The sequence below is a fragment of the Carettochelys insculpta genome, chromosome 2, assembly GCF_033958435.1.
Source record: "Carettochelys insculpta isolate YL-2023 chromosome 2, ASM3395843v1, whole genome shotgun sequence".
Lineage (NCBI taxonomy): Eukaryota > Metazoa > Chordata > Testudines > Carettochelyidae > Carettochelys > Carettochelys insculpta.
The window spans coordinates 198536719-198562979 of NC_134138.1; the positions used below are offsets into that span (position 1 = coordinate 198536719).

The 26261-nt window shown below is 44.9% G+C and overlaps 1 protein-coding gene across 1 annotated transcript in view; it reads left to right on the forward strand.

The window, feature by feature from the left end:
• The window catches only part of CPNE4 (copine 4), a 354061-nt gene extending 347377 nt beyond the window's left edge, over window positions 1-6684 (forward strand). Inside the window, exon 17 of the mRNA XM_074986114.1 lies at window positions 6156-6684. Within this exon, the coding sequence (XP_074842215.1) occupies window positions 6156-6287 (132 nt within the window). The 3' untranslated portion in view covers window positions 6288-6684. The remainder of the gene's footprint in view (window positions 1-6155) is intronic.
• The last annotated feature ends 19577 nt before the right edge of the window (window positions 6685-26261 follow it).

The following is a 26261-nucleotide window of genomic DNA, read 5'->3' on the forward strand; positions in this document are numbered from 1 at the left end:
TCTTTCTCCTGCTCATTTACCACCCTTTCCCTCTTCTTCCTCTGTCTCTCCCCTTTTCCTTCCTCCCTAAGTAAATCTGCTTCTGATCTTCTAGTAGCAAGGTAGCCTTGGAGTTGTATTTTCACCATTCCTTTCTAACTAGTTCTTTACACTGCACTCCATCCCATTAATTGACTTTCTTTTTTTTATGGAATAGACCTTTCCATGCAGTTCCTACAATCTGTTGAACCAGAGTTCTGCATTAGCTCCATCAAAGGTTACATTGATTTTAGGATTGTCGTAGGACTGTTACTTCTATGGATTCTTCTGTGCCTCCAAATCCATGTCTCTTGCTTACATTTTGTTGCCACAAGGAGATTCTCAGTTTGCCTTTTCTTCCTTCAAATCTCATTTTGCCACATTTTAATGAGAAACACATCTCCCTCCTACACCCACAAGTTCCTGTTGTGATATTCACGCCCCTGCCCCTCACAGAATAACCTGTTTTCTCTCTCCTCTCCAGCATTAGCTTCAGGTAAGATCAGATTAGATCTTAGGGGGCAGATCCTCAGCCAGTGTAAACTGTCATAGTTCCATTGGAGTCACCTGCCAGTCATCTTCCCTGGAATTTATCCATGTATCTATCACTTGTCAGCAGTTCTACGAGGCCAGCTATTAAATAGAAGCTTTAACAAGGTGTGATCGTGACCTGCTATAATTCAAAATTCCCCTGTGTAGCTAATCACAGTGTGCAGCTTTTCACTTTAGGCACAGTGTATTTTAAAAGCATTGAGAGGTGAGTTATTTGAGTTGTTATTCGATCTATTTGCAGTCAACTGAAAGTATATTTCCATGGGGAGCTGGCAAAGCCAGCTTCTTTTTCTGTTTTTAGTGACCTATTGTGACTGTAGGACAGAACTGAAATCATCCTTGACTGAGTGGATTAATGCTGACCATTGCAGTTAATTGTGGGCAAATTACAAGAATCTGTTGTGTTTAGTAGTTTTAAGCTAACTTTCAGACATTTGATGTGGTAGTAATCTTGGAAAGTTTTTTTGCTCATTGAAAAAGGAGAAACTTGGTTTCTCTGTATCTCTGAATAGGTATAGATAGATATACACAATATTATGTCCATATCAGAAGAACTGATATAACTTATATATGGCATTCAATCTATTTATTGAGAACTTGAGAGTCTTAACTTATCACTGTCAGTTGCACAAATGCCAGTGTATAGGTGAAAAATAAATGCTTATGAGAAAAACCATCTCTTGGTTAATCTCTTTAGCTGCGTCTACACGTGCACGCTACTTCGAAGTAGCGGCACCAACTTCGAAATAGAGCCCGTCGCGGCTACACGCGTCGGGCGCTATTTCGAAGTTAACTTCGACGTTAGGCGGCGAGACGTCGAAGTCGCTAACCTCATGAGGAGATAGGAATAGCGCCCTACTTCGACGTTCAACGTCGAAGTAGGGACAGTGTAGACGATCTGCGTCCCGCAACGTCGAAATTGCTGGGTCCTCCATGGCGGCCATCAGCTGGGGGGTTGAGAGATGCTCTCTCTCCAGCCCCTGCGGGGCTCTATGGTCACCGTGGGCAGCAGCCCTTAGCCCAGGGCTTCTGGCTGCTTCTGCGGCAGCTGGGGATCTATGCTGCAGGCACAGGGTCTGCAACCAGTTGTCAGCTCTGTGTATCTTGTGTTGTTTAGTGCAACTGTGTCTGGGAGGGGCCCTTTAAGGGAGCGGCTTGCTGTTGAGTCCGCCCTGTGACCCTGTCTGCAGCTGTGCCTGGCATCCCTATTTCGATGTGTGCTACTTTGAAGTGTAGACGTTCCCTCGCTGTGCCTATTTCGATGTTGGGCTGAGCAACGTCGAAGTTGAACATCGACGTTGCCGGCCCTGGAGGACGTGTAGACATTATTCATCGAAATAGCCTATTTCGGTGTCGCAACATCGAAATAATCTATTTCGATGTTGGCTGCACGTGTAGACGTAGCCTTTATTACAGGAAGTACCCAAGATAATGTTTCTAGTAGCAAAGTGAGCTTCCTTCCCTGCCTTCATTTGAACAATACTAGCCTAAATGAAAACCTACATCATGAGTCTAGTATTGGAATAATGTGTTGGATCACTATAGTTACAGGAGAAAGAGGCGAAGTCTGTAAGAAGAGTTGGTAAAAATAAGCATGAAGAGATCCCTTGGGGACAGGTCTTGTTTCAGCAATGCACTTAAGCATATTGATAACTTTCAGCAGATAAGTAGTCTCATTTAAGTGATAGGGATTACTCATAAACTTAAAATTGAGTAGGTACTTAAGTTGTTTGCAGGGTCAGACATGTAGGAAGTGAGTATTGTCCTTTGTTAATATTCACAGTCATTTTAATACCAACAGTGGTGCTCATGAACGATTGTCAGAATGTATAAGAATCTGAAATTGTGTGTAGCCAAGGGCATTCTACACTGCTGATTTTAGGCATTCAGTTTTTTAGCCTTTTGAACACATGACAAATTTGCCATGCTCAGGTACAGCCTGTGGATCATTTTCTGTTTTCCATTGTGTTTAATTATAAAGCTTTGCAACTGTGACTTAATAACACCTATCATGGAAGAGTGTGGAAGCCTAGCCCCTACCTCTGTAAGGAGTGGTGTTTGTATTATGCTTTGTAATTAAAGATTAAGCATGGTGAGAGTCTAGAACTGAATCAATGTCATTTGTAATATATACCAATTATCATCAGAGGGATGTATTTTCCCACAGCTGGCTGAGTTGATTGTTGTGTAATAACCATTAGCTGAGACGTATTCATCTTGAGTTGTTTGTGGTTACAGTGCCGCTCAAGCATATCATTAAATGCAGGAAAAAATGTTATAGTGAAAATTAATTTATCATTTCTGTTAAATTCCTCTGAAAAAGAGCTCTCATTGTTCATTGCTTATCATTGAGGCAGTGCCATTAGTGTTCATATGCTTCACAGGCCAAATAGTAAGGTTTTATTCTCATTGCCACAAAAGCCTCTTTACCTCATTTTGGTCTTAAAGTGAGTGCACATTGCCAGAGCAAGGAGAATCAGGCCTGGGATGCCTACACTGAGAAACGTACCAGCTAGGGTCCCAATTCTGGAATAAGATCCACTAGAATGGTCCATCCAGGCAAAATCCTGCTTAAATTAACCCACAATAAGGGGTGTGTTTACAGAATTGATACTTTTGTTACATAAAGCGTATGACACTAACAGACACAACAGGTGATAATGTGGTGGGGAAGAAGGATGCTGTTTTTGGTACTGAACTGATTTTCACAAGTGTTGAAAATTGCAGCCCTCCCACTGAAGGGAGCTACTGCAGAACTACAGCTTTGAAAATTAAGCCATGTAAGGACCCGTGGATACTTGCTTTTGCATCATGCACAATGTGTTATTTCTCTTGCTTTTCTGTTCTTCATATGAGTCCCTTTGTGCTAATTTAGCCCAGAAGTGGTGGTCAGTGTACTAATTGCTATTGTGTATTTGGCGTGAGATTTTCTAAAATTCTCAGCCATGCACTAAATTTGCTGCTATTCCACTAAAGTAAGTAAGTGTTTCTATTGATGTCAGTGACAACAGTTAATCCATTGCTGAACACTTGTGAAAATTCCACATTATCTTTCAAAAGAGATTAATACTAAACGGCTTTGTAACTTCTTATACCTGAAAATATAAATACACACACACGCGCTTGCGCATACTATCAGCAGAAGGATTTGTTTTACCTCACCTGTTTGTGCAGAAGTATCTCATGCATTTGACCACTTGACTGTGTCTGCAGATTTCAGTTCAAATATCGTAATCTGAATTTATTTCCCTTTCATTTTTTATCTTTTTACTGTCTTAGTTTTTTACATTACCAGTAAAGTACAAGAACTCAAATTCTAGATGATAGTGTTAGTTTTGCTTCCTCTAATTAATGCCAGTATTTCCTCATTATTTATATAATGTGTTACTAGTAAATTAATCTAAACTACTTGCACTTTCTGAGCCTTTGGATTGGCATGTTTATATGTATAAGTAATTAAAAAGTACACGTCCTATAGGAATCAAATGATAAATATCTGGTGAAATAATCACCTGGCCCACTGACAGGGAGAAGGGGAGTAAATCAGGAGTTGTAATTTGTTCTTTTCTGACAGGGCAGTTTATTTCATGGACCAAAAATATTACCTAGAAAGGGTGACGAGGAGTGAATCTATTAACCAAAGAAAGGAAGTTAAATGTCCAGGGGACAAGCACTAGATTTGGAAGGAACCTCCAGAGCTCTAGTCCAGCCCCCTGCACTCACAACTGGGCCAAGCTCCATGTAAATCATTTGTTGAATACTGATTTGCAAGAATCACCTTGCTTAATAAGGGAGATTCTGGCGCTTGTGTTTTGCTATTGCTGTTAGTTCAGTAATGCTTGTACCTGGTTTAGAGATTTCATTTCTACTGAAGTGCATGGGAGCCTGTACAAAGACTTTAATGAGAATTGGATCAGACCTCTTAATTAGCATTCCTTGTCAAAACTAGAGAAGTATTGGAAATATGCATATTGGAAAGTATGACATGGTTGGCCCCTTAATGCGTGGGACTCAGTTTGGGTGCCATGGTCTGCCCCTGGCTCTAATTGCAGGATTGTGGCCTGGGTTTGTCAGCTTAATAACAGCCCCACAATGTGCACAGATATTTCCTCTGCTGTCAGCCATGAAGTTTCAGGATATCCTTGGTGAAATCCAGCTGCATTTACAACAAGGAATTGCAACTGTATATGCCAGCCTTTTCTCAGGGAAGTAATCTCTAGTGACAATATGTGTCCCATGCACATGCAGAGGTTCCCAGCCATACAATTTCTCTGCACTTAAGTGTCTTTGAATGAAAATATGTGACACCTGCAGAGACACTGCCAGAGTTTAAACCCATACTTCACATTTGGGCTTTCTTAAGGTTTCCTGAAGCCTATCAGTGAAATGTTGCTTTTCACAGATTTGTTTTAATGTCAATAAAAACAACATTTTTATTTGAATTTAAAACTTCCCCTGGAATTTAAACAAAGGCTTCCCGTTTATGTGGTTGACTTTAAACTCAATGGAGTTAACCGCACACATTAGTCTTTGCAGGGCTGGAGGCTAAACATTAATGTGAACCTTAACTCATTGAGTTGTATGGACTAGACCAGTGTTTCCTAAACTGTGTTCCATGAGCAACTCACGGGTGTGCTGCAAGTGTTTGGAAAAATACACTGATGGTCTATATTTTCTGTTATTAAACCCAGATACAATGTTACTTTTTTGTTGCTATGATGCCTGAGTAAATTACTTCATTTGGTTTTGCTGTGTCTGTTGCTGTTTAGGGTTTTTTGGTTTTGTTTGGTCTGTCAACAATTTTTTGAAGAAAGTTTTCATAGATATTCCCCATGAAAATATCATTGTTCAGTGTTCCGCAGTCTCAAAAAGTTTAAGAAACACTGGACTAGACTGCTTGGGAGCGAAGGATAAATGAACATCAAGGAAGGTGCGAAGTGAAATTGTCTCTTCTCATTCTTTTAAACCCTCTTCAGTTTGGCAGCATTCTAGTTAACACAGACTTGAGAGAGTCTTGTTGTTCAGTAGTCTGATTTTTGACCACGCAGTCCCATTAGTTATGATTTGGCTTCCTTGTGGACAGCACTCAAGCAAAAATATACAGTGGTGCAGCAACTGCAGTGTAACATCCTCATTACACATTCAGAACTGTGATGACCGCAGGCCGGGTAAAACCCTAATGACTTCAGTGATGCTTGGTGCAGGGGTCTGACGACCTGCGTTCTCTCTAATTTTTACCATCCATGGGTGGAATACATTTTATTATGTTCACCAAGGCATGTATGGATGTGCACCACCCATGGAAATACATGCTGCCAGCTGTGGGTGCTCTGCCAATCAGCTGGGCAGCACATGAATCTCTCCTGGGTGGCTGCCCAAGTGCTCAGCTTATAGAGAACACAGCTGACGACCCAGAATCACTTGCAGTATCAGGCCCTGAAATAATGTCATTTACTTTGACAGCTATCGGTCCGCGTTTATTCCATACTTACGCCCAAGATCTCCCAGCACCTCTGATGATAAGACGAGTCAGCACCTTTTCCACAGCGACAGGTTAACACTGTGTTTTCTACCATTTCCTGCAGGCATCCCCAGCTGCACTAGCAAAAAGCGTTTTGGCTGAAGTTCCCAATCAAGTGGTGGACTATTACAATGGCAAAGGGATTAAACCAAAATGTATGTCAGAGTACGAGTCTTCCAGGACACTAGCGCCATGAACTTCCCTGCACACTTTTACAGAGCTCAAAACTGCTACTCCTACTACTACAGTACTTTAAAACAAACAACAAAATAGCACGTTTTTGTGATTTTTAACTAAATTAACTTTTTGCATGTGTAGCCTAAAGGCTTGAATCTGTTAAGCAGTTGTTATTGTTGAAAACTTTTTATGAAAAGAAGGAAACTTAACTCTTTGCATTACAGCATGTCGCCTTGAAATAAAAAAAGTTATCGGTATCTGGTTTTTATACAGGTTTGTTGAAATTTTGCTAAATTTCTTATTATCTTTCCACTGTAAAGCATTTTGAAACATTTGAGAGCTGATAGCCAAAACATCTTTGGTTTTATCTGCTGTGAAACGAAAGATTTTTCAAAATGGCAGATGCATGAACTGTATTTTGCATGTTTAAAATAAAAACAACAGTTTTGCAGTTGTTGTCTTTATTTCTCTTTTGCTATAAAGTTGCACGTTCTGTAGCCGAAAAAATGACCCAAGCATTCTAAGGTACTTCTGAAAAATCACACAGCCCAAAGCCTGGGCATTTCTAATGACAGCATCTTATAAGAGAGGTGCTGAAACAAACCGAGACAGCCTTTGGTTCCTTTGTAACTTGTCTAGAGCCCAAGGTCATTTCTGATTAGTGTAACATGAGTGGGGTATAACTGCATTTCCCTTTAATATGGAGATATGGTCCATTAGGACTTCATGTGCTTAAATGTCATGTTCCATCTGGATACCCGCAACTTAACTGACTGGTATATGTGCAACATTTTGGCCACCTTTTGACTTATAATCAATTTTGGTTTTGACTTATTTTGTTTCTATTTTTCATTTCACTCACAACATTAAATTTTTGCTTGGAGCACTATCCAAGACAGATTTTGCATGGCTTAATTTTTGACAGAGCAAATAGCTTGAAGGCTTCAGTCATATAGATTTTGCCTGTATACAGGGACTACCAGAAGACTGTTGGAGCCACTTTTTTTAATGGGGTGGGAAGGAAAATAATAAATTGTTTAAATTTAGAATTTCTCCCTTTAAAAAAAAATTGGGTTCTTATTTCTAGTGTTTGAGTTTTAACCTCTGGTTTTGCAAAATACACAGACGTGAAACACACACACTGTTAAAAGATGATGTTCAAATTTGGGCAAAAATACCTATTTTTGGGTGGATAGTAACAGAGGTAGCTGTGTTAGTCTCTACTCCAACAAACCAAAACAGCGCAAATGTAGCGCTTTAAAGACTAAACAAAATGATTTATTCAGTGATAAGCTTTTGTGGGACAGACCCGCTTCAGCTCATCACCAGATAAATCAGTTTGTTAGTCTTTAAAGTGCTACATTTCTGCTATTTTGTTTTATTTTGGGGGAGACATTTTCCCAAAGCTCATTATTGACCTAACTCTGTTCCCAGTGAAGGCAGTGCTAGTGTTGCTATTGACTCCAATATACTCAGGCCTGTGGCGAATACTTTGAGTAATTCCACCTGTATGCTGTAGTTTTTTTTTAAAAAAAATATGTGTTTAAAAGCATGGATTTTTGACATAATATATAGTTTTTAGTTTTCTTGCTTTCATTTAAAACCACTTTCCAAAGAATCAGCTTTGATAGCTGGTTTGGTACCGTACAATGAAGATAATGTAAATCAGTGAAGTGAGTGGCTATGTGCCCGGCACATTTCACTTCTATTCCATCTATGTCCTTACAGAGCGATTTCTCTAACGGCCTAATGAATATTCCTTCAGGCGATTGGATGTTGAACAGCGGAGATATCTGGTGGCCAATTTTCCTTGGTCATAGGTGTAAATTGTCTATAGATGTCCCAGGCGATAGATCTTAAATCCACTCTTTCATTTAACGGTTGACTGTGCATTTAGGGTCTGTGTCCGCTGATATCAGCTAGCGCCCGTGTACAGCAGATCTTTCCCTCTGTGGATGTATTTTTGCAAGAAAATACAGTGGTTTCGCCTGTCGTGGAACACACATATCATTCCTGACTCAAACACCTTTGCTGTCCCACGCTTGAGTTTCTTCTTCTTTTGGTCTTTTTGTTCAACGTCCAAAGGAAGCCTTGTCAGCTGAGTGGTTCAAGCACAGGACTGGAATTCAGCATTTCTGTGTTTCTAAAGCATCTTGTTCTGGCCATAACTGGAGACTGGACTAGACGACCTGCTAGTCTGATCCAGTCTAGCAGTTCCTATGCTCTTATTTATTGGTGTTGCATGGGTTTTCTGTTCAACAAAGTCAGTACTGAGATTCATAGGTTTTAAAGCTAAAAGGACCCATTACAATCACCTAACTCACCTGCTGAACATTTACCATAACCACCCTGGCATTCCGTGTGTCAAATGACGACATATAGTGCTCAACTACCATTGGTTTTTTGAAATTCCAGGTTCAGTTAGTAATGCTCAGTGGGTGGGACACTGCTCACTGTTTGGTGGAGGGGATCGGTCTGACAGCCTACAGGGTGGTGAGCCTGGGTTGTGGACTGGGAGGCAAAGGCCTCAACTCTCTGACCTTTCTTGGTGTAGCGATGTGAAGGGGAGTCATGATCCTTCCTTCTATGGTAACACAAGGTGCCAGGATGGGACTCACTGATCTACATGTTTGCATTTCTCCTTAAGGGACATATTTTGGAATTGTTAGAAGTGGGTGAGAAAGATGAAAAGTGGTGAATGTCTAAGACAGCTAACAGTCCTCTTCTGAGCGGTGCACGTTGGTTTGGGCATGGGAGACACAAATCAAACACTTCCTTTCTTTATAAAATACCAGCCATGTGGTGTTCAAGGCTGCAGATTTCAGACACAGTGAAACTTCTCTGTAAGGCTCAGCAAAAATTTTGAGTTCCTACTAAAGGTAGTCTTGGCAGTGCCTTTCTTTGGGGGTGGGGAAAAAAAAGGAGAGAGGTGCCAGTACTCAGCTGACTCCCTGCCCTTCCCCCAGCTGCCCCCCCACCCCAGCCATTCCCATGACTGGGGGTGTCAAAGTGCCGGTACTCAGTACCAGCACACACATACACAAAAAAAAAAACCAACAACACTGGTCTTGGGTGAGATTTTGTAGTTACTCCAAAGTGGTTACTTATATTAAGTTAGGAGGTCATTTGCAGGTGGTGGTATCTTTAGGTTCTGTAATATATGATTCCCTAAAACCCATCTTTGAGAACATGATTGTTGAAACAGATTCCATATACTACAGTGTATAAATTGCCTATCATTTTTACATATATCAGAGCCTGTACATAAAAGGTTCATGAAAAAGTTGCAGAACCAACACAGCTTTCTGTTGGTTGAAAAGCATAAAATTTTGAGATCTGAAAAATAAATAGCCATTGCCAGTGATTGAATGAAAACTTCAGGTTTCAAAGAGAAAACTCTTCTGTCCCAGTGTATTGCAAAGGCTTCCTATGGGACACATATATACTTAGAAAGGCATATGCACAGTATTGCAAAATCAGCTAGAAATCCCCATCAGTTCATCAACCTACAGTGATTCCAACATGCAAAATGATCATAATATGAGTTGTTATAAGATGAGGGGTGAAAACATAATTAACTCTATGGAAAAAGAGTTTAAGAAATGGAAAAAGGGCTTTGAGAAATAATGGCTTTGTGATAAGTAATATCATTAAACATACAAATACAGCCCACAGATTAAAATTTCTGACATTTCCTTCAACTCAGTTAGGGTTTCAGGGTGATGGTTCTGTCTTAAGGTTGGACAGGTCAGAGTTCTCTGTAGATCCTTTGGGCAAACACTGACAAATCTCATTCAAACTCCTTAATTCATAAATGTATCAATTAATGCCTGATGGGGCCTCCTATCAGGGACTGCAACCTGCCCTTGTGACCAATCGGTAATCTAAAATCTCTTCTTTTATCTGGCTACTCTGATATTGAGTCCCTGTTTTCTGTCTCAAAATTCTGTCCATTAGTCTGTTCAGCATAGTCAATGATATTTGTCATCACAATTGGTTTAATGCACACATTAAAATTCATAGCTCATAAATTAGATATGAATTCTATTTCTGCTTCCAGTTACATGAGCAAAAAGCAGTTGTAATACTCTGTAATACCCTGAATCAGTATTACAATAACACTCCAGGGTTTATATTGCAGGACCATGAGGATTTAAAAGTAGCCATTCTTCCACAAAAGAATTTTAGCGTACGATTACAGTGGGAGACATCAGAATTGGAATTCATTTACAAATTTAACACCTTTGCCTGAGTAGAAATCTTAATTGTCTTATGCATTACAAGGGCAATTACCCCACCTTTGATAACGGCAGGAATGGGACACATCCAGTTTAATTTGCTTCATTAACTGATCCTACTACTGACATCTACCTTCCTCCCTGCTGCCCCTGGCCCTTCCCTCCCTGCTATTTAAACCCTGGATCCTCCATTTCTACTGCAAATACATCTGATGAAGCAAGTCTTACTTATGAAAGGTCATGGACTAATAAATGTTTTAGTCTTTAAGGTGCTACAGGGCTGCTTATTATGTGTGAAGCTATCGACCAACATGGCGGCTACTCTGAGACATTACATTCCAGTTGCAATAATTATCTATCACAGTGTGTGCCATGTTACGCAACATATGTAATGTCGTCTTAGAAGAAAGGTGCTACCAGTTCCAAATGGAGAAGTCAAAGAAATAATTTTTAAACACTTGGAAATCAGGTTCTTTATTTTTCTCTCCAACAAGCAAAGGTTCTCTTGGTAATGCAATTGGAGAAGCAAATGGAAAGGTATGACATCATTAGTTAGCAGACCTATAGCTATAACGTAATGGAGAAAAAAACAGCTGCTCCAACTTTTGCTCTCACTTGTAGACATGACTCCGTGGGGACAACTAAACAGTTGTAAAGCCGGGCAAGCAGTTTCAGGTGGTGGAGGCTGCAGATGTGCAGAACCCCATGGACCTTAGTGGATCTGCCCATTTACAAGACTGAGGCTTGAATGGAACAGAATTAGGACCACTGAGATCCCTCCATCATATTACAGCTAAGACTTGCTAGCTAATAAAACTGCCTCTTTGAGCTTGTCACTTTAAGTTTACTGATGCTGTCAACTTTGATTCTAGAAAGAAAGAGATAGCTTAATATCAAAATTAGACTTTTTAATTTTCCTTTTGGAATCTGTAGCACATTCTAGCATATATATTATTTTTGCTGTGTTCTTCTGACTGTCTGTCTAGGCAAGGTTCTACCATGTTCCACCACACCACCCCGCATTCTACCAGCCTCAGCCCCTCTCCCAGCCAACACAGGGCCTAACAGAACCTCCCCACCACCACCATGCCAGCCTCAGCCTGTAACCAGGGATTTAAGGATATTTGGAAGGAGTTACTAATTTAGGTTAGATTTGCCAATTAAGCTTAAAGATTAAAAGCCCGCATCTACAACCCGATCACTTTAAACACCATGGAGCTAGAAATACTCCAGGACTGCAGGTGGTCCTGGGATTCCTAATGATTACACAAGTAAATTTAACAAGACTTTTCTTTATTTTTCTTTCACAATAGGTTGATTTAAAATAGAGAATTGAATTAATACAAAAATGCAAACTAAGTGATATTGAATAAGAGAGAGAGAGAGAGAGAGACTTGCAGACTACATACTTTTTCACTATTTTAGCATGGTATACTGATTATGGTTTGCATTACAGTTTGTAGCTCGATATAGTACAATACTCATTCCCTCCCAAGGATCCTAAGAGTGGAGACCTGCTCTGTTCCACAGACGGCAAGGGAAGATTATATGATAGTAAAACAAGGAGTGTGATTAGTACTGGAAAAAGGAAATTAAGTTGAGGCAAGAATCTTAGAAACCTTTTGAGGAGCATCTTATGAGCCTACTTTTCCCGCTTGCCATGGGGTATTATAGGCCCATTTATGTCTTCTTAACACCATCTTACCTATATCAAATTAGGCATTAGTGCCCTAGGAATTGATTGCATCCACAGATGTGATTGGTGACATTCATTTAAGAGGTCATCCTGAATATGCATGAGGTATGATGTCATGGCTTCATGGGTAAGTTCAGCAAAAAGAACACTAGCACCCAGAAATACCACCTTGGTGACCCTCGCCTTACTTCTGCCCCAGAACAGAATGGGTGTGACCCATGGGCTTGATGTTATTGATCTCTGATGCATGCCCTCCATGATAACCATCCCTTTTTAAGTTAGTATGTGGTTGAAAGAGTATAACTTGACCGTTAGATATAGGACCTAGGTCAGACATGCACAGATATGAATCACCTTTATGCTTTGTATCTAGGGGTAAAATATAGGGGAAAACAGAAAAGAAACCAACCTTGCAACAAGCTAATTCTTGCAGAAAAGAACATTCTGCATGTCTCTTGCAGTTACTGCAAAATTCAGTATAACAAGAATACGCTCACCACTTGTTAAATGAGCCCTTTACTTACGAGTACTTGCTTAAATGAGGGACACATATACCTACCTTTCGTTCACTAGATGACTAAACTCTCTCTGCTAATACGAGCCTAACCCGCCCTCCCCACGGCTCCAACCTGCTGCAGTCTGACCCTCCCCCCCCGCTGGCCCCACAGCCCCAACCTGCAGCAGCCTGACCCCCTGACTGGCCCCGCAGACCTAAACCGCTGAAACCTAAACCCCGCTGCTGGCCCTGCACGCACCAAACTTCTGAAACCTTGCAACAGCCCTCCCCCACCAGCCCCGCAGACTCCAAACCCTAAACCCGCCCCCTGCCAGCCACCACTCCAACCTGTTGCAGCCTGACCCCCACCCCGTGGCCATGCAGACCCCAAACTGCCAAAACTTACCCCACCTGCTGGCCCCACATACCTAAACTGCTGAAAACTAACACCCGCCCCCCGGCTGCCCTTGCAGACCCCAAACTGCTGTAACCTTAACACCGCCCCACCCCACCCCCATCGGCCCCACATCCCTTGACCACTGCAGCCTAACCTGGCCGGCCTTGCAGATCAAAACTGTTGCAGCCTTAACCCCTATACCAGAGACCCAAAGTTATTTTAACCCAACTTGCAGCAGCCTGAGCCCGCCCCCCCATCCCCACGGACCCAACCCACTACCATGTTTAACCCTCCCTCCCACTTATGTCCCCAAACTGCCCCCAGCCTTTAACACCCACCCCAGGTTCATTTACTGTTCAAAAGCAGTGCCACCTACTGCCACTCTGAGCACTTGGAAGCAATCAGAGACTTTTACATGGATTTTAATGAGAATTTAGTGTCCCTCTTACGAGGTTTCCCCTATGAGCTGAAAGGTGGGAACCAATTGTGCTCGTATAGCGAGGGATGAGTGTATAAATTTTGCTATTTTTCTAGATCAAGCCACTTATGCATTGGATTAATACATAGAGGCAGTGTTTACACTAGTCCCCTTCTTCAAAGTGGGCATGGTAATCAACCTGATCGGAGAATACTTATGAAGTGCTGAGGTGAATATGCAGCACTTCATTAGGCTAATTCTCCCCCACAGCAACTTAAAGCTTCACACTTCAAACTGCTAGAATGCTGCATAACCACGGGCATGTCAAAGTACCTGCGCAACTTCGAAGTGCCATTACTCCCCAAAATTTTGCCAGCTTGCCACCCATAGTACCTCCCCTGGTCAGTGCTGGGCCCATACAACAAGTTTTTGTCTAGAACTTGCTTCCAGTCCAGCTTCCACTTGCACGCGGAGCTGCAACAGGGCCGCTATTTTTAAATAAATTACATCCCACTCCTTACCAGAGCTGAGCAAGAGCTGGAGAAAAATAATTTTCAGGAACATTAGTTTAAATAAAATTGATTTTTTTTTCCACAACAAACATTTGCTTTTCGCAAACATCCATATAAATGATTCTTTTTCCTTTGCGAGAACATTCCTGAAAACAGAATGTCATGAATAATGTGTGCACATGAATGGTTGTGTCACAAGCGACTTACTCAGGCCCCTCCCTTGTTCACAAAAGTTTCCGTGATCTCGTCAAAGAGCAGAAACAATACCACATGACCAACGTGACCAATTACTCAGTGTAAATAGTAAATTGTGGTTAGGATGTAACCAAAGCCATAGTCGCAATGAATGGTTTGTGAGTGACAAGCCGAATTCTGTTTCTATAAATAATTTGTTGAAAAAAATGACACAGAAAAACCACATTCATACAAATTAATCTGCAGATATTTGCAGAGTGTGGAAAGGGGCTATATTAATTGATTGTATGTTTAGTCGTGGGTAGTGTAGGCAAGGGAAGCCATTGCCTTTCCACAAGTGCCTACACTTCCTAGATTCCCGGGAAGGATGGGCTATGGCAAGGCAGCCCAGCTGCTGGTCAGGACTGGGGCTGTGAGGGGGTGCAACAGCAGGCCAAGGGCTGCACCCAGAGTGCTGTACACCCCAGTGATAGGCTGCAAGGTGTGTGGAGCGGGGGAGACAGCTGGCAGCCAGGGCCAGCCTGCAGAGCCCCACCCTGCCTACAACCACTCAGCCCAAGATACCCACCTCCCAGGAGGCATTGCTGGCTTTGGAGCACAAGCCCAGCCCCCTCGGGATGAGCAGCTGGCTGGGGAATGCTGCCCTTGACCCGTGTGAAGAGCTGTCACCAGAGCAGTGCCACCATTGCTATCACGGGCTATAAGCTCCCCACCCACCTCCCAGCCCCCCCCGACCCATCTTGAGGCACAGCCCTGAGTCCTGCCTTGACTTCTGCACTGCCAGTTCATGCCTTGAGACCCCCCCCGACCTTGAGCACCCCCACACCTCCCAACTGTCTGTCCTAAGCCACCCACTCCTCCCCCAAAACCCTCACTCCAGCCTTCATGTCTGAAAAATACTGTCAGTCTTCTGGACTCCAAAACAGCATGTAGAAGCGCAGCCCCCGGGGGAGCTCCCAGAAGGAAATCCTCCTTCCAGAAGCCCCGTCTTCCAGACGCCGAATCATGGGACTGTATGCTAATGAGGCACCAGAAATTACATGCACTCAATAGAATTTTTCAGGCAATTTATTAGCATGCTGCATTTGGAAAAAGTGGCATGTGTAGAACCAGCCAATGAGTGTAAATAAGCAGTAATCTGGGATGATTTTTTTGAAGGCTGTAGCTGGTCTTGAGGGGCAGCACTTTGGGGCCACCGCCATCCTGCAGCCTATCTGGTGAGGTATTCTGGGGCCTGCCCAGGGCATCCAGTGCCCCCCCCCCCCCCGTCAGGGCATACAGCAGGCCCTCCCTCCCATGGCCTGTAGGTTGTTGGGTGGGGTCAAGGCAATGCCTCCAGTGGCCCCTTCACGGCCTACGGGCTGCCTGGGGAAGAGCTGCCTCCACAGGAGTCTCCCTCCCTCCAACTGCCCCCTACATCTGCAGACTGTTGGAGGGGCAGGCCTGGGGGGGCTCTCCTCCCTCCAGCTCCCCGTCCAAGCTTACCAGCTATCTGTGGGGGGAGGCTTCAGTGGGCTGTCCCTCCGTCAGCTGCCCCCCCATCTGCAGACTCTCTGGGGTGGCCAATCTCCAGGGTTGGCCCCCTCTCCATCCACCCCCTACAGCATCCCCCCATGTTCTGTAGGCTGTCTGATTCGGGCAAGATTCCAGGGGCTGCTCACAGCCTCCAGTGTCCCTCCTGTGGCCTGCAAGCTGTCTGGGCAGTGTCCCCCTCCAGCATCCCCCACCCCGCTGTGGCCTGTAGTCTCTCCATGGGGGGCGGGGGGGGGTCAGGCTCTGGGGTGGGGAGGGGAGCTACTTATTTGGCCTTTATGGAAGGCAAGATGGTGGAGCCCAGCGCTGGTGGCCACTCTCTTGGTGCTACAACTGCCCTCAGTGGCTGCTCTCAGTATCATGTTCCTGTTCTCTGTGCCCTTCCCGTTCACCTCCTTCCTCCCTTTGTCCCTTCCTTTCCTGTGGTCTGGAAAACAGCCCCATTCACGGCACTTCCCATCTTCCTGGTAAAACCAATCCCTCACGTTAATTTAAAATGTATATAGATAGCTATAAAATCAGCTTAGAAATACTGCTGAAGAAACTGTAAAATAAAGATTGGCCGCATCATGTATTTAATGCTGTATTCTGCAGGACTACTGACTCGCAAAGGTTTTGCAAATAAATCCCTGACAAGCTTTAGTGTATACCACAAAAACCTGTGACTGACATGTTTTATTCCCAAATTTGGTGCTTTTATGTAAGTACCTTCTGTGTGTGAAGGCTTCGCAATCTGGCATGCAGCGGAAAGCATTCTCTGTTCGCTATAGAAATTGTAGAAGAGTTTTCTTTTTTTTGCAAATGTCATGTGCTACATTTGGGTTTGTTGATTTGGCTGGAGTGGGTGAGCAGAGAGAGAAGAGGGAGCCAATGGGAAAATGATGGCACAGTGGGAAGGGGCCAGGGTCTGGGGTGGTAGATGAGCAGGGCTACAGGCTGGGGAGCTTGCCTTCTGAAGCTGCTGCTTCACCCACCACTCTTGTGTGTAACTGTAGCCATGGGAGACTCAGAATATTAGTTCAACACGATGGGTGAGGTAATAACCTTTTTTAGGGCCAACAGACACTAGCTTGTGTGTACAGAAGGGCAGATTCTCTCCTCTTTCCGTCAGTTGCACCACTCAAATTTCTGAGCTCCGTTCCTTACTGACCAGCTAAAACTTTCCCTGATGTGGGGGATTTGTGAGTTGGTACAAAGCTGGCAGAAGTGGCGCCTATGCCAACTGCCTCTTGCACCTAATGTAAAGTTTGCATCATACCTTACCCCCCCCCCCGCCATCTTGCCTCATTAAAGTTGCTCTCCTGGCATATGGATTTGGACCCTTGGACTCAAACCCCTCCCCTCACCAAGTCACTGAATTCAGCCATCATGTGCTTATTTCTGGCTGCACTCTCTTACGTCACAGCAGTGTCCCCTGTTGCTACTGTTGAGAGTGGGCACTTCTGTTGCCAAATGTATTCTTTGCCCTGAGTAAAGTGAGGTTTCAGAAGGTAGTGGCCTTACTGTCCTCCGTGTTCACGGGGCGCAAATCCCTGGTCTTTTAAGCAGCTTTAGGAGAAGATTTAGCCCTGTATTACACATAGGCTGTGTCTACGCTACAAAAGTAACTTCAAAGTTGCTTACTTCGAAGTACAACTTCAAAGTAAGCCACTTCAAAGTACAGCATCTACACACACCCTACTTCGAAGTTAAACTTGGAAGTAGGGTGCTACTGCATTCCCGGGAATGGAGTAAAGACTTCGAAGTTGGGCTCCCTGCTTCAAAGTTAACGTTGATGTAAGGGAAAATGTGTGTAGACTCTCCACTGGCTACTTCGATGTAGTGCCTAACTTCAAAGTTAACTTTGAAGTTAGTTCCTAGTGTAGATGCACCCACAGGTAATTAAACTTGTTCATGTATTTGGAACTGGAAGGTGTTCTAAAGTCAGTTGAATGGTTTGTAGGATAAGAAAACAGTTGCATACATTCAGTGTTTACTCTCTCCCCTTCCTTGGGGCCAGGGGCATTTGTTCCAACATGAATAGCCTGCCTGAGGCCCTCTCCACCACCAAACCCCTTCTAAAGCCTTAACTCAGGGTACTTCATGTGGATCGCTACCACCTGGGTGTCATTTCACCCAGGGGGAAGTACTGGAGCTTTTCGCTGTCTAAAATTATTGACGTCTGACCACTGACGATGTGCCGACCTACTCCGGGTCCCGTGGGTGCGCGTGGGGTGTGATACAGCAGGGGGAGTCGGGTGGCCCGGGACCAACCACCCCACCTTTATAGCAGCCTGATATACTGTAGCAGCAATATGTGATTCAATGTATCCACTTTAAAACCTAGGTTTCCACAGTATTATGAGTACCTGGAACAATAACACTCCGATTGTGAACACCACAATGCCCTGTGGCTGTTCTAAGTCCCAATAATTTTCTATACAGCCCCAGCTAGACCAGCTAGTGGTATTTACCGATAGTGATTTATTCATTTATTCGTAACTACAATTACTTAACACGTTATATATATATATAGTTATTTATTTGGCATAGGCTAAACACTAGGTTACATATAGCTGTATATAATTACATGTGACTTACCAATAACATCCAATGCTCCCACATCTCACCAACACCTACGTTACCGCAGCCCTTCAAGTCAGAGATACGGCTTGGTTGGGACCTTTCGTGGTGGTGACGTCCGGGTGATCAGGCCGGGGTCTGCTGTCTGGACTGGAAGTTGCCAGCCTCCGCCTGGTGTCCAGGAGCCCACCCCCTTGTCCCTGCTAAATCACCTTTTATACTGTTTCTTTCTTGGGGGTTTGATACCTGGCCAATTAAAGCGTTTGTTACCCAATTTGGACTTTCTGTCCTCCCAGCCTGTCAGAACATGTTACAAGATTTCCTCTGTCCTTGGTCTTTTTCTGAACCTCCCCTGGGACCCTCTGATGTTGTACAACCAAGATGTTCTCTTTGGGGGGCTTCCAGCTACTAGCCCCAGCTGTTCTCTTTTTTGTGGGCTTGCTATCTGCTTGTCAGGATGTTCTCTTTGGGGACTCTCCAACTACTTGTCAACTTTCTGATTTCTTTCTCCTGGCCTGGCTTCAGCCCTTCCCGCCGCTGTACGATAGCGTTCCAAGATGGAGTGTATGGTCATTCTGCCTTGCGAGTGAGGCCCGGCCACCAGGTGCTCGTGCTCCCACAACCACCTAATCGCTCAACTTTAATATGAATTGTTCTTCTGCCACAGCACTCAGAACCACTCTTCCCTGTCCCCTCTTGTTGTCCTGATTCTGTAGAATAGTCTCAGTTCCAGAAGCAATTAACACAGTGTGTCCTCTCCCTTATAAAGGTGCAGAATGAGTCTTCATTTTTTTCAGGATTTAGGGTCTAAAAAAAACATGTCAATGTCTTTGAATGTAAACGAATTTCATTTAAGTAAGATTATTTGTATGCCCTCCCCCCGACATCTCCTCAAAAAAGTTTAGTCATTTTCCTGATTTGCCTTCAAATTCTGTTCTCACCAAGCATGGGCTACATTTCTGACTGATTACACAGCAGCCAATTCATAATCTGATTACACGCTGAGCTGCAATCATGGAGCCAAGAAGAGATTATATGTCTTTAGCTTTACAAAAAAAAAAATTCTGCAAAAAAATATCTGATGTTGCGTCAGCATGTTGGCTGCAAAAGATAAAAAAGCAGGTTGGGAGAGGGAAAAGTGAGCAAAGGAACAGCTCCTGCAAGCACACACTCATGACTTGTACTAACATCAGGGTTGTTATTACCACGTACATAAGTGTGCATAACACTTTACACACCTGTGCAATTACACCTGTGATGCTGAAGGAGTCATTTCAAATTTGTAGTAGCATAAAGGAGATGAAAACTTGTCCCATCATTAGCATACTAGCTGGGATAAGGGTCCCTGCTTCACCGCAGGCTTCCAGTACTCCTTTGGGCAAGTCTTTTAATCAAGCCTCTGTTCCCTTCATGCAAAATGGGGATAATAACACTGTTTTATCTTCCCAGGGCCTCCATGAAGTACACACACTAAAGATTATGAAGGCCATTTTAATATAGTGGAAGTTGGTAATATCTCTTTAAATAGTTTGGGAGCTCTCCAGTGGCCCTTTCTGTCTTCTGCCACAGAAAATCTTCTATTGCACCAGAATCCTTCAAGAGTTATAGTATATCTAATAATTAAGCCATGCCATTAGCTGAAATTCTACTGTGCCTGCGTGCCTCCTCATAACTGTAATTGTGCAGAGGGTGCAATGATACAACCACCTTAGAAATATCTAAGATAGATAATAATTGTATTTGGCATCCTGATATCAGTGGTACTGTGAACATTAGACATGGCTATTGTGCTCTAATATTTATAAACCAAAAAGATGGGGGCAAGGGTGGAGAAGCGATTAAGTGCTATACATAGCAGAAACAAAACAAGATTAGGGCAATGCATTTCTTTCACAAGGTAATCCTCATGGTACTGAAAGATACGAATTAAGGCTTTTAGTGCAGATCGCATTTATAATTCAGCCACTGTTTCCACCTCACTTCCCAGATAGCTTGGCTCACTTTGCCTTTCCTTGACCAACATCTGTTATTCAGACACACAGGAGCTGTGTCTACACATAAGCACCCTTCTGAAGGGGTGAAAATCAAAAGAGGGCATTTAAAAGCCCGGCTTTCGAAAGAGAGCGCTCACACATAAAAAGCGGATCGACCTGTTGATCCACCCTTTTGAAAGATGGCTGCGTTCTTTCAAAAGGGAGCGTCCACACGGCTCAGGCAATCTTTCAAAAGATGGGGGCCGGAAACACTGCAGCCAGGGTCGCATGGCTGAAAAGCGCTTTCCTGGGATGCAATCAGTTGCTCCCTTAAAGGGCCCCTCCCCAAGGCCCCCCCAGCCAGCATGAGGTGAGTGCTGCTCAGCTGCCCCCAGCCAAGCAGCGCTCGGCATGCACCGTCATGGCGTCCCAAATGCTGCTCCTGGCTGAGGACCCATTGCTCTTGGAGACTGTGCTGGCACTGCTGTGCACAGTCATTGTAGCTGCCCCACCCCATCAATTTGGATGGCTGAGCAGTGCTCCTGGGGCCGTGGAGCCCTCCCACCCAGAACCCCACCGGTCCCCCCACCCTCCAGGTCCTCCGGTGCCTCTGGAGCTACCCCAGCAGGACACCAGCATGCAGCCTGCTCTCCCCCTCAAGAGGCAGGTCGGCATAGCCATCTGGAAGCTGGCCACCCCAGACTCCTACAGCTCCGTGGGACACCAGTTCGGGGCCTTACTCATGAAGGTAAGTTGGGCCTAGGTCACTACCCCCCCCCCCAGAGGTGTGGGGGTCTGGAGCAAGGGAGCCCCTCAGCTGCAGGGAGCCAGCAGGGGGTAAGGAGAGAGCTGGCAGGGGGCGGGGGGGGGCCAAGGTCACCCCACCAGACCCTCACGGGAATGTATGTGCTGCCCCACCCCCTGGTAGTTCATCTGAGCCATGAACGCCATGCTGCTGCACAGGATTGTCTGCCTGCAGGGGCCGGGGGCGGGGGGGGGGGGAATCCAGATGCTGCTGTCACAAGGTTTGCCACACTTGGCTTCCTGAACTGTTTCAGTGCCCTGGATGGCACACACATCCCTATCCGTGCCCATGGTGGTCCTCCAAGCCCTGATGGACTCCAGGGGCCAGGCAAATACACAGCACCCGTGTGCTCCGGAACGCCAGCCTCTGCCAGAGTGTGGGAGCCAGCACCTTTGTCCCCCAGCAGAAGATCCCAACTGGGGGGGTTGGAATGTCATCATGATGCTCTGCATGGTAGCAGATGCCACGTACCCCTTGCAGACATGGCTAATGCAGCTGTATACAAGCCACCTTGACCCCCACCCAGGAGACATTCAATGTCCACCTCAACCAGGCCTGCAACATTGTTGAGAGGGCCTTCGGGTGCCGTAAGAGGTGCTGGCGGTGCTTCCTCTAGCGGCTGGAGGTCAATGTACTTAACGTGCCCCAGGTTGTGGGCACCTGCTGTGCCCTCCACAACATTGGGGAGGGACTCACTGTAGCTTGTGGGGGGGGGACCCACTAGGGCCTGCCCCAGGTATGAGCATCCAAGTGCCGCTCCCATTTGCCAGACCCACCAGGATGGCCTCTGAATCAGGGAGGCTCTCTGATGGAGCTTCACTGGCAGGTTCCAGTGATCCCCACCACCAACCCCACTGCTCATCCACCACACATCGTCCCTCCCTGAAGAGCATGGCACACAGGGGTGTTTGCAAAATAAAACTGTAACTACACACTACTAAACTGTGAACTGACAATGATGAACTGTGTGTGGGAGGAGACAACAATGTACCGGGAGGGTGGGAGAGCTCTCAACCTGGAGGGGCAGTGAGAGGGATCAGTCCAGGGCTGGGGTGGAAGGCCATTAACCCTGTTGGCCCCAGGATCCCCTGGCGCCCCCCAGGTCTGGGGTCCTTGCCAGGGTGGGGAGGGGATGGGGAGCACTGGGAAGTATGGCCATAGGAAGGGCTTGGTGGGGGGAGCAGCAGGGATGCAAGGAGACAGGCCACGTTGGCCGCATGCTCCCTCAGGATGCCACCAATGTTTTTAAGATTGTCCAGGAGCCTAGCCCAGGCTGCCTTTCACCACTCTGTGTTAGCCTTGGCAAGGCGTAGGTGCTGCTCAGCCACCTTGTCCTGCTGGTGACTGTCCAGGTCCTCCTCCTCCTCCCACCCACGGGCGCTCCGGCCATGACCCCAGCCGCATGCTGCTCGTGGGGGGTGGGGTGGTTCCTGGACACTCTCCACATCAAAAGTGCTGTTTTAGGAAGAAGGGTGCTTTTGAAACAGGGCTTCCAGTCAAAGGAACCCCAGCTACACAGCTATTTTGTATTTCAAAAGCAGCACCTTCAATGCAGCAAGTGGCTGGTGTTATGCAAATGAGGCACTGCATATTCATATCAGCACCTCATTAACATGTTTCAGCCATTGCATTTACATACCCCTTCTGAAAAGAAGGGGTAGTGTAGATGCAGCCTATTTGTGTAAGATAGGTGAGCTTCTTAAACCTGTTAGCCCTGAATGCAGCAGGCCCTAGTCCATCAAAATGGCAAAAGATGATGAATATACAGCTCTGGAAGAACAAACAGCAACATAAATTCTGCCAGTCAATCATTTTGATAGGTTATTTAGTATTTGTTTCTATTGACATTGACAGTGGGACCAACAGCCACTGTGGGCCTAAGGGCAAGGTGGGATGGGAGCCTGGTTCTCAGCACCGAGGGTGGAAGGCGTGAGGCCTTGGGCAGGCTGCTCCCTCCCCTCGTCTCCCTCAAAGCTGTGTGCGGAGCACTGGTGTAGCACTGGTGTAGCATTTCAAAGAGGCCTGAAACTCCAGCTGCCCTTGCTGCTGCTTTGGCCGTGGTGGTGGCCAGAGCTCCAGGCCTCTTTGAAATGCCAGGCACTAGGACATAGCCCCTTTCTCCTCCCGCTGCCAGAGCATTGGTGGGCCTGATAAGAGAACAAAGAAAATTCGTAGGTTCAAATTCTGTCATCTTGTCTCATAGTTACCTTCCACTAAAATTCTAGGGCAAACTAACCATACTGACATCACCACGTGTAATTAAAGAGACAACGGAGGAAAGCTAGTAGTATTTATCGTACCATCTTCTGTTGGTGAAACCACTTAGAATCAAGCATTCATTTCTGACAAGCCACTGAATGCATTAGGAAATCTCTCCCTTAACACCATGCATGGGTTCCGTGATTTGACCAGTGCCATCGGAGCTGGGACTAGCCGCAAGAGGCAGCACTGTTCAGGGGAACATGGGCAAACTTGGACTCCTGCACGAAGGTATTTGTTAGCTGCCACTGTGGCTAGTGGATGGAATATTGCTGAATCAGTGAAAGCCTCGGCCATGCAAATGAGACAAAGATTTGGCCCATATGCTGTATTTTTATGTCAATTACTTGTTTTCAGTAACTTTTCTACTTTCTACTGAAAAAAATCAGCAGAATTTGCTGTGTTTATTTGTTATGCCTGTGGTATTATATATACATCTGTATGTGATATGTGTCTTTCTGTATTATGGCCATTGATGCTACATTACTGTGTTTTAAATTCTACTGTCCTTTTCTCCCATTTTGTCTTTGGAAACAATAAAAAAAATAAAAATTGTTCTTTCTAATTAGCCTCCCATGAGCTGGGAAAATTACTGTGAAACAATCACTGCAAAGATTTTGTGCTTGACTTTAAAAATAACTTTGCTTCTGCCAAACTCTTCCCTTTGGAGGCTGCTGTCGGTGAACATTTAAGCGCTCAAGTCTTTGCGCGTTGGTACACCTCCAGGCAGCTGCTGGCAGTGATTATTCTATGGAACTTCAGCCGCAAGTTAGGCTACATGCCCCCAGCTAGAACCCTGGGGTGGGAGGGTCGGAGGGGTGATGGCAGAATGTGACTCTCCAGGCGCTGCCTACCCACCCAGCAATGAGGCGGAAGTTGGCTGTCTTGGGAACAGCAGCACCTACTAACGCTAGAGGCAAATTGAGCCTTTTCAGTGTACCTCCTCCCAAATGTCTGATCTCAGCAACATGCTGTACCTCTCTGATGCATGCTATCAAATCTCTGCAGCCTTGATTCATTTCCCTTGTTTTTGTCTAAGCAAAATATATCTGCTAATTGATTTTAACACAGCTATAATCAAACACAGAATGGAAAAAACAAATAGTTTAAAAAAACGAATACTATCATTGAAACTAATAACATTTCCAAGATGAGTGGAATATTAACCATTCTACATATATTTCTTGGTACACATAAACACCTACTACTTTTGTCCAGCTGTACAAGGCAAACAAGAGGTTTGTCCAAGCCACAGTCTTCAGTTTTCGAGCCAAATTCATCCAAAATTCAGAGGGATTTAGGGTTTTGGTTGGCCTCTTATACATTCAGCTGTGAGGGTCAGATACAAACTACCAGCTAGATCACAGATGTACAGTTGAGATGTAAGCAGGCCCCTTTCCCAAGCTGCTTTCAAAACCCACTTCACTACTAAGTATCATCTACGTCCATCCCTTGCCTGGGATTTGGCTTTGTTAACCAATACAATAACAACACAGTCTACGTCTGCATTATGGACCCTACAGTGGCACAGTTTTACCGCTGCTGCTCTTTAGCTACAATTTCCCCCACAATCTGACTGCTCCTAGGATTTTTCCTTAGCATTACCCAGCCCCATATCTCTAGGGCCAAGAAGATAGTTAGGATTATACGCCCAGTTTGTCTTTGGCCTCTCGAGTGAAGCTCTCAGAGAAGGTGCCAATTAACATCAATTGCAGTGATGCTGTTTGCGTTACAGACAGTTGGCTGTGGAGAGCTGGACCATTAACTCATTTCACAAGAGGACTATTCCATGAGGGCATACGACACACTCAGCTCTGAGATTAGCTCTGCAGAAATGCTTGGAGGAATTTGGGCCCTTGGGTCCCTATGCAACACTCCTTGATTACAGCATGAATGACACATAGGAAGCAAGTATCGGAGGGGTAGCTGTGTTAGTCTGGATCTGCAACAGCAACGAAGGGTCCTGTGGCACCTTATAGACTAACAGAAAAGAAAACATAGGAAGCAAGAGCTCAATATACCCCTTAAAACTGGTAATTATTCATTAGCTATTAATTATTGGTCTTGTTATATTTTTATTGTTATTCTGGCCAGAGAGAGCATGCTAATCATATTTCTCTGCCATGCTACAACTTGTATTACACCCATGTTTACAATACTGGGGTAGTCTAACTAAGCTCAATGTTTTTCATCAAGCAAAATCCTCAAGAAGAATTATTTACATTTTAATTCACACGATTCTTCCCTTGCATTTAACATATACACTATATATGCCCACGTACAGTTTTTAATACACTTGCTTGAGCTCATTCCATATAATCCTTTTTTTTATTTTTGTTTTTAATTCATTTCATTTCAGATGCTCACTCTGTAACCTAAATTTATCTTCAGGCCTGAAATATTGCCAAATTAATTAACTGCTTCCTGAGCTTTTGGCAGAGACACATATAAGCTGTGTCTACATGTGAGCGCCCTTTCAAAAGGGCGAAAATCGAAGTTCGGCAGTCAAAATAGCAGCTGTCGAAAGGGAGCACCTGCCGCCATTTTTCGGATCTACATTTCGATCCGCTCTTTCGAAGTGCCGTCGAGGTCTTTCAAAAGGGAGCGTCCACACGGTTCCAAGCCCTCTTGGAAATGCCGTGGATGAGGGTGGGGGGAGGAGGTCCCAAGGCTGACAAGCCCTTCCAGGGCTGCAGCCAGAAGCCTCCTTTAAAGGGCCCCTCCGTCCGCCCTCCCCTCTGCACGAGCCAAGTGCTGCCCAGCCGCACCCATGATGCCTGGGTCTTTCGGAACTCCGGCCTCTGCCGCCGCATGGGGGCCGGCACTTTCGTCCCGCAGCAGGAGATCCCTGTGGCAGACGACGTCACCATGCCGCTCTGCATGGTGGCAGATATGGCGTAACACCCCCC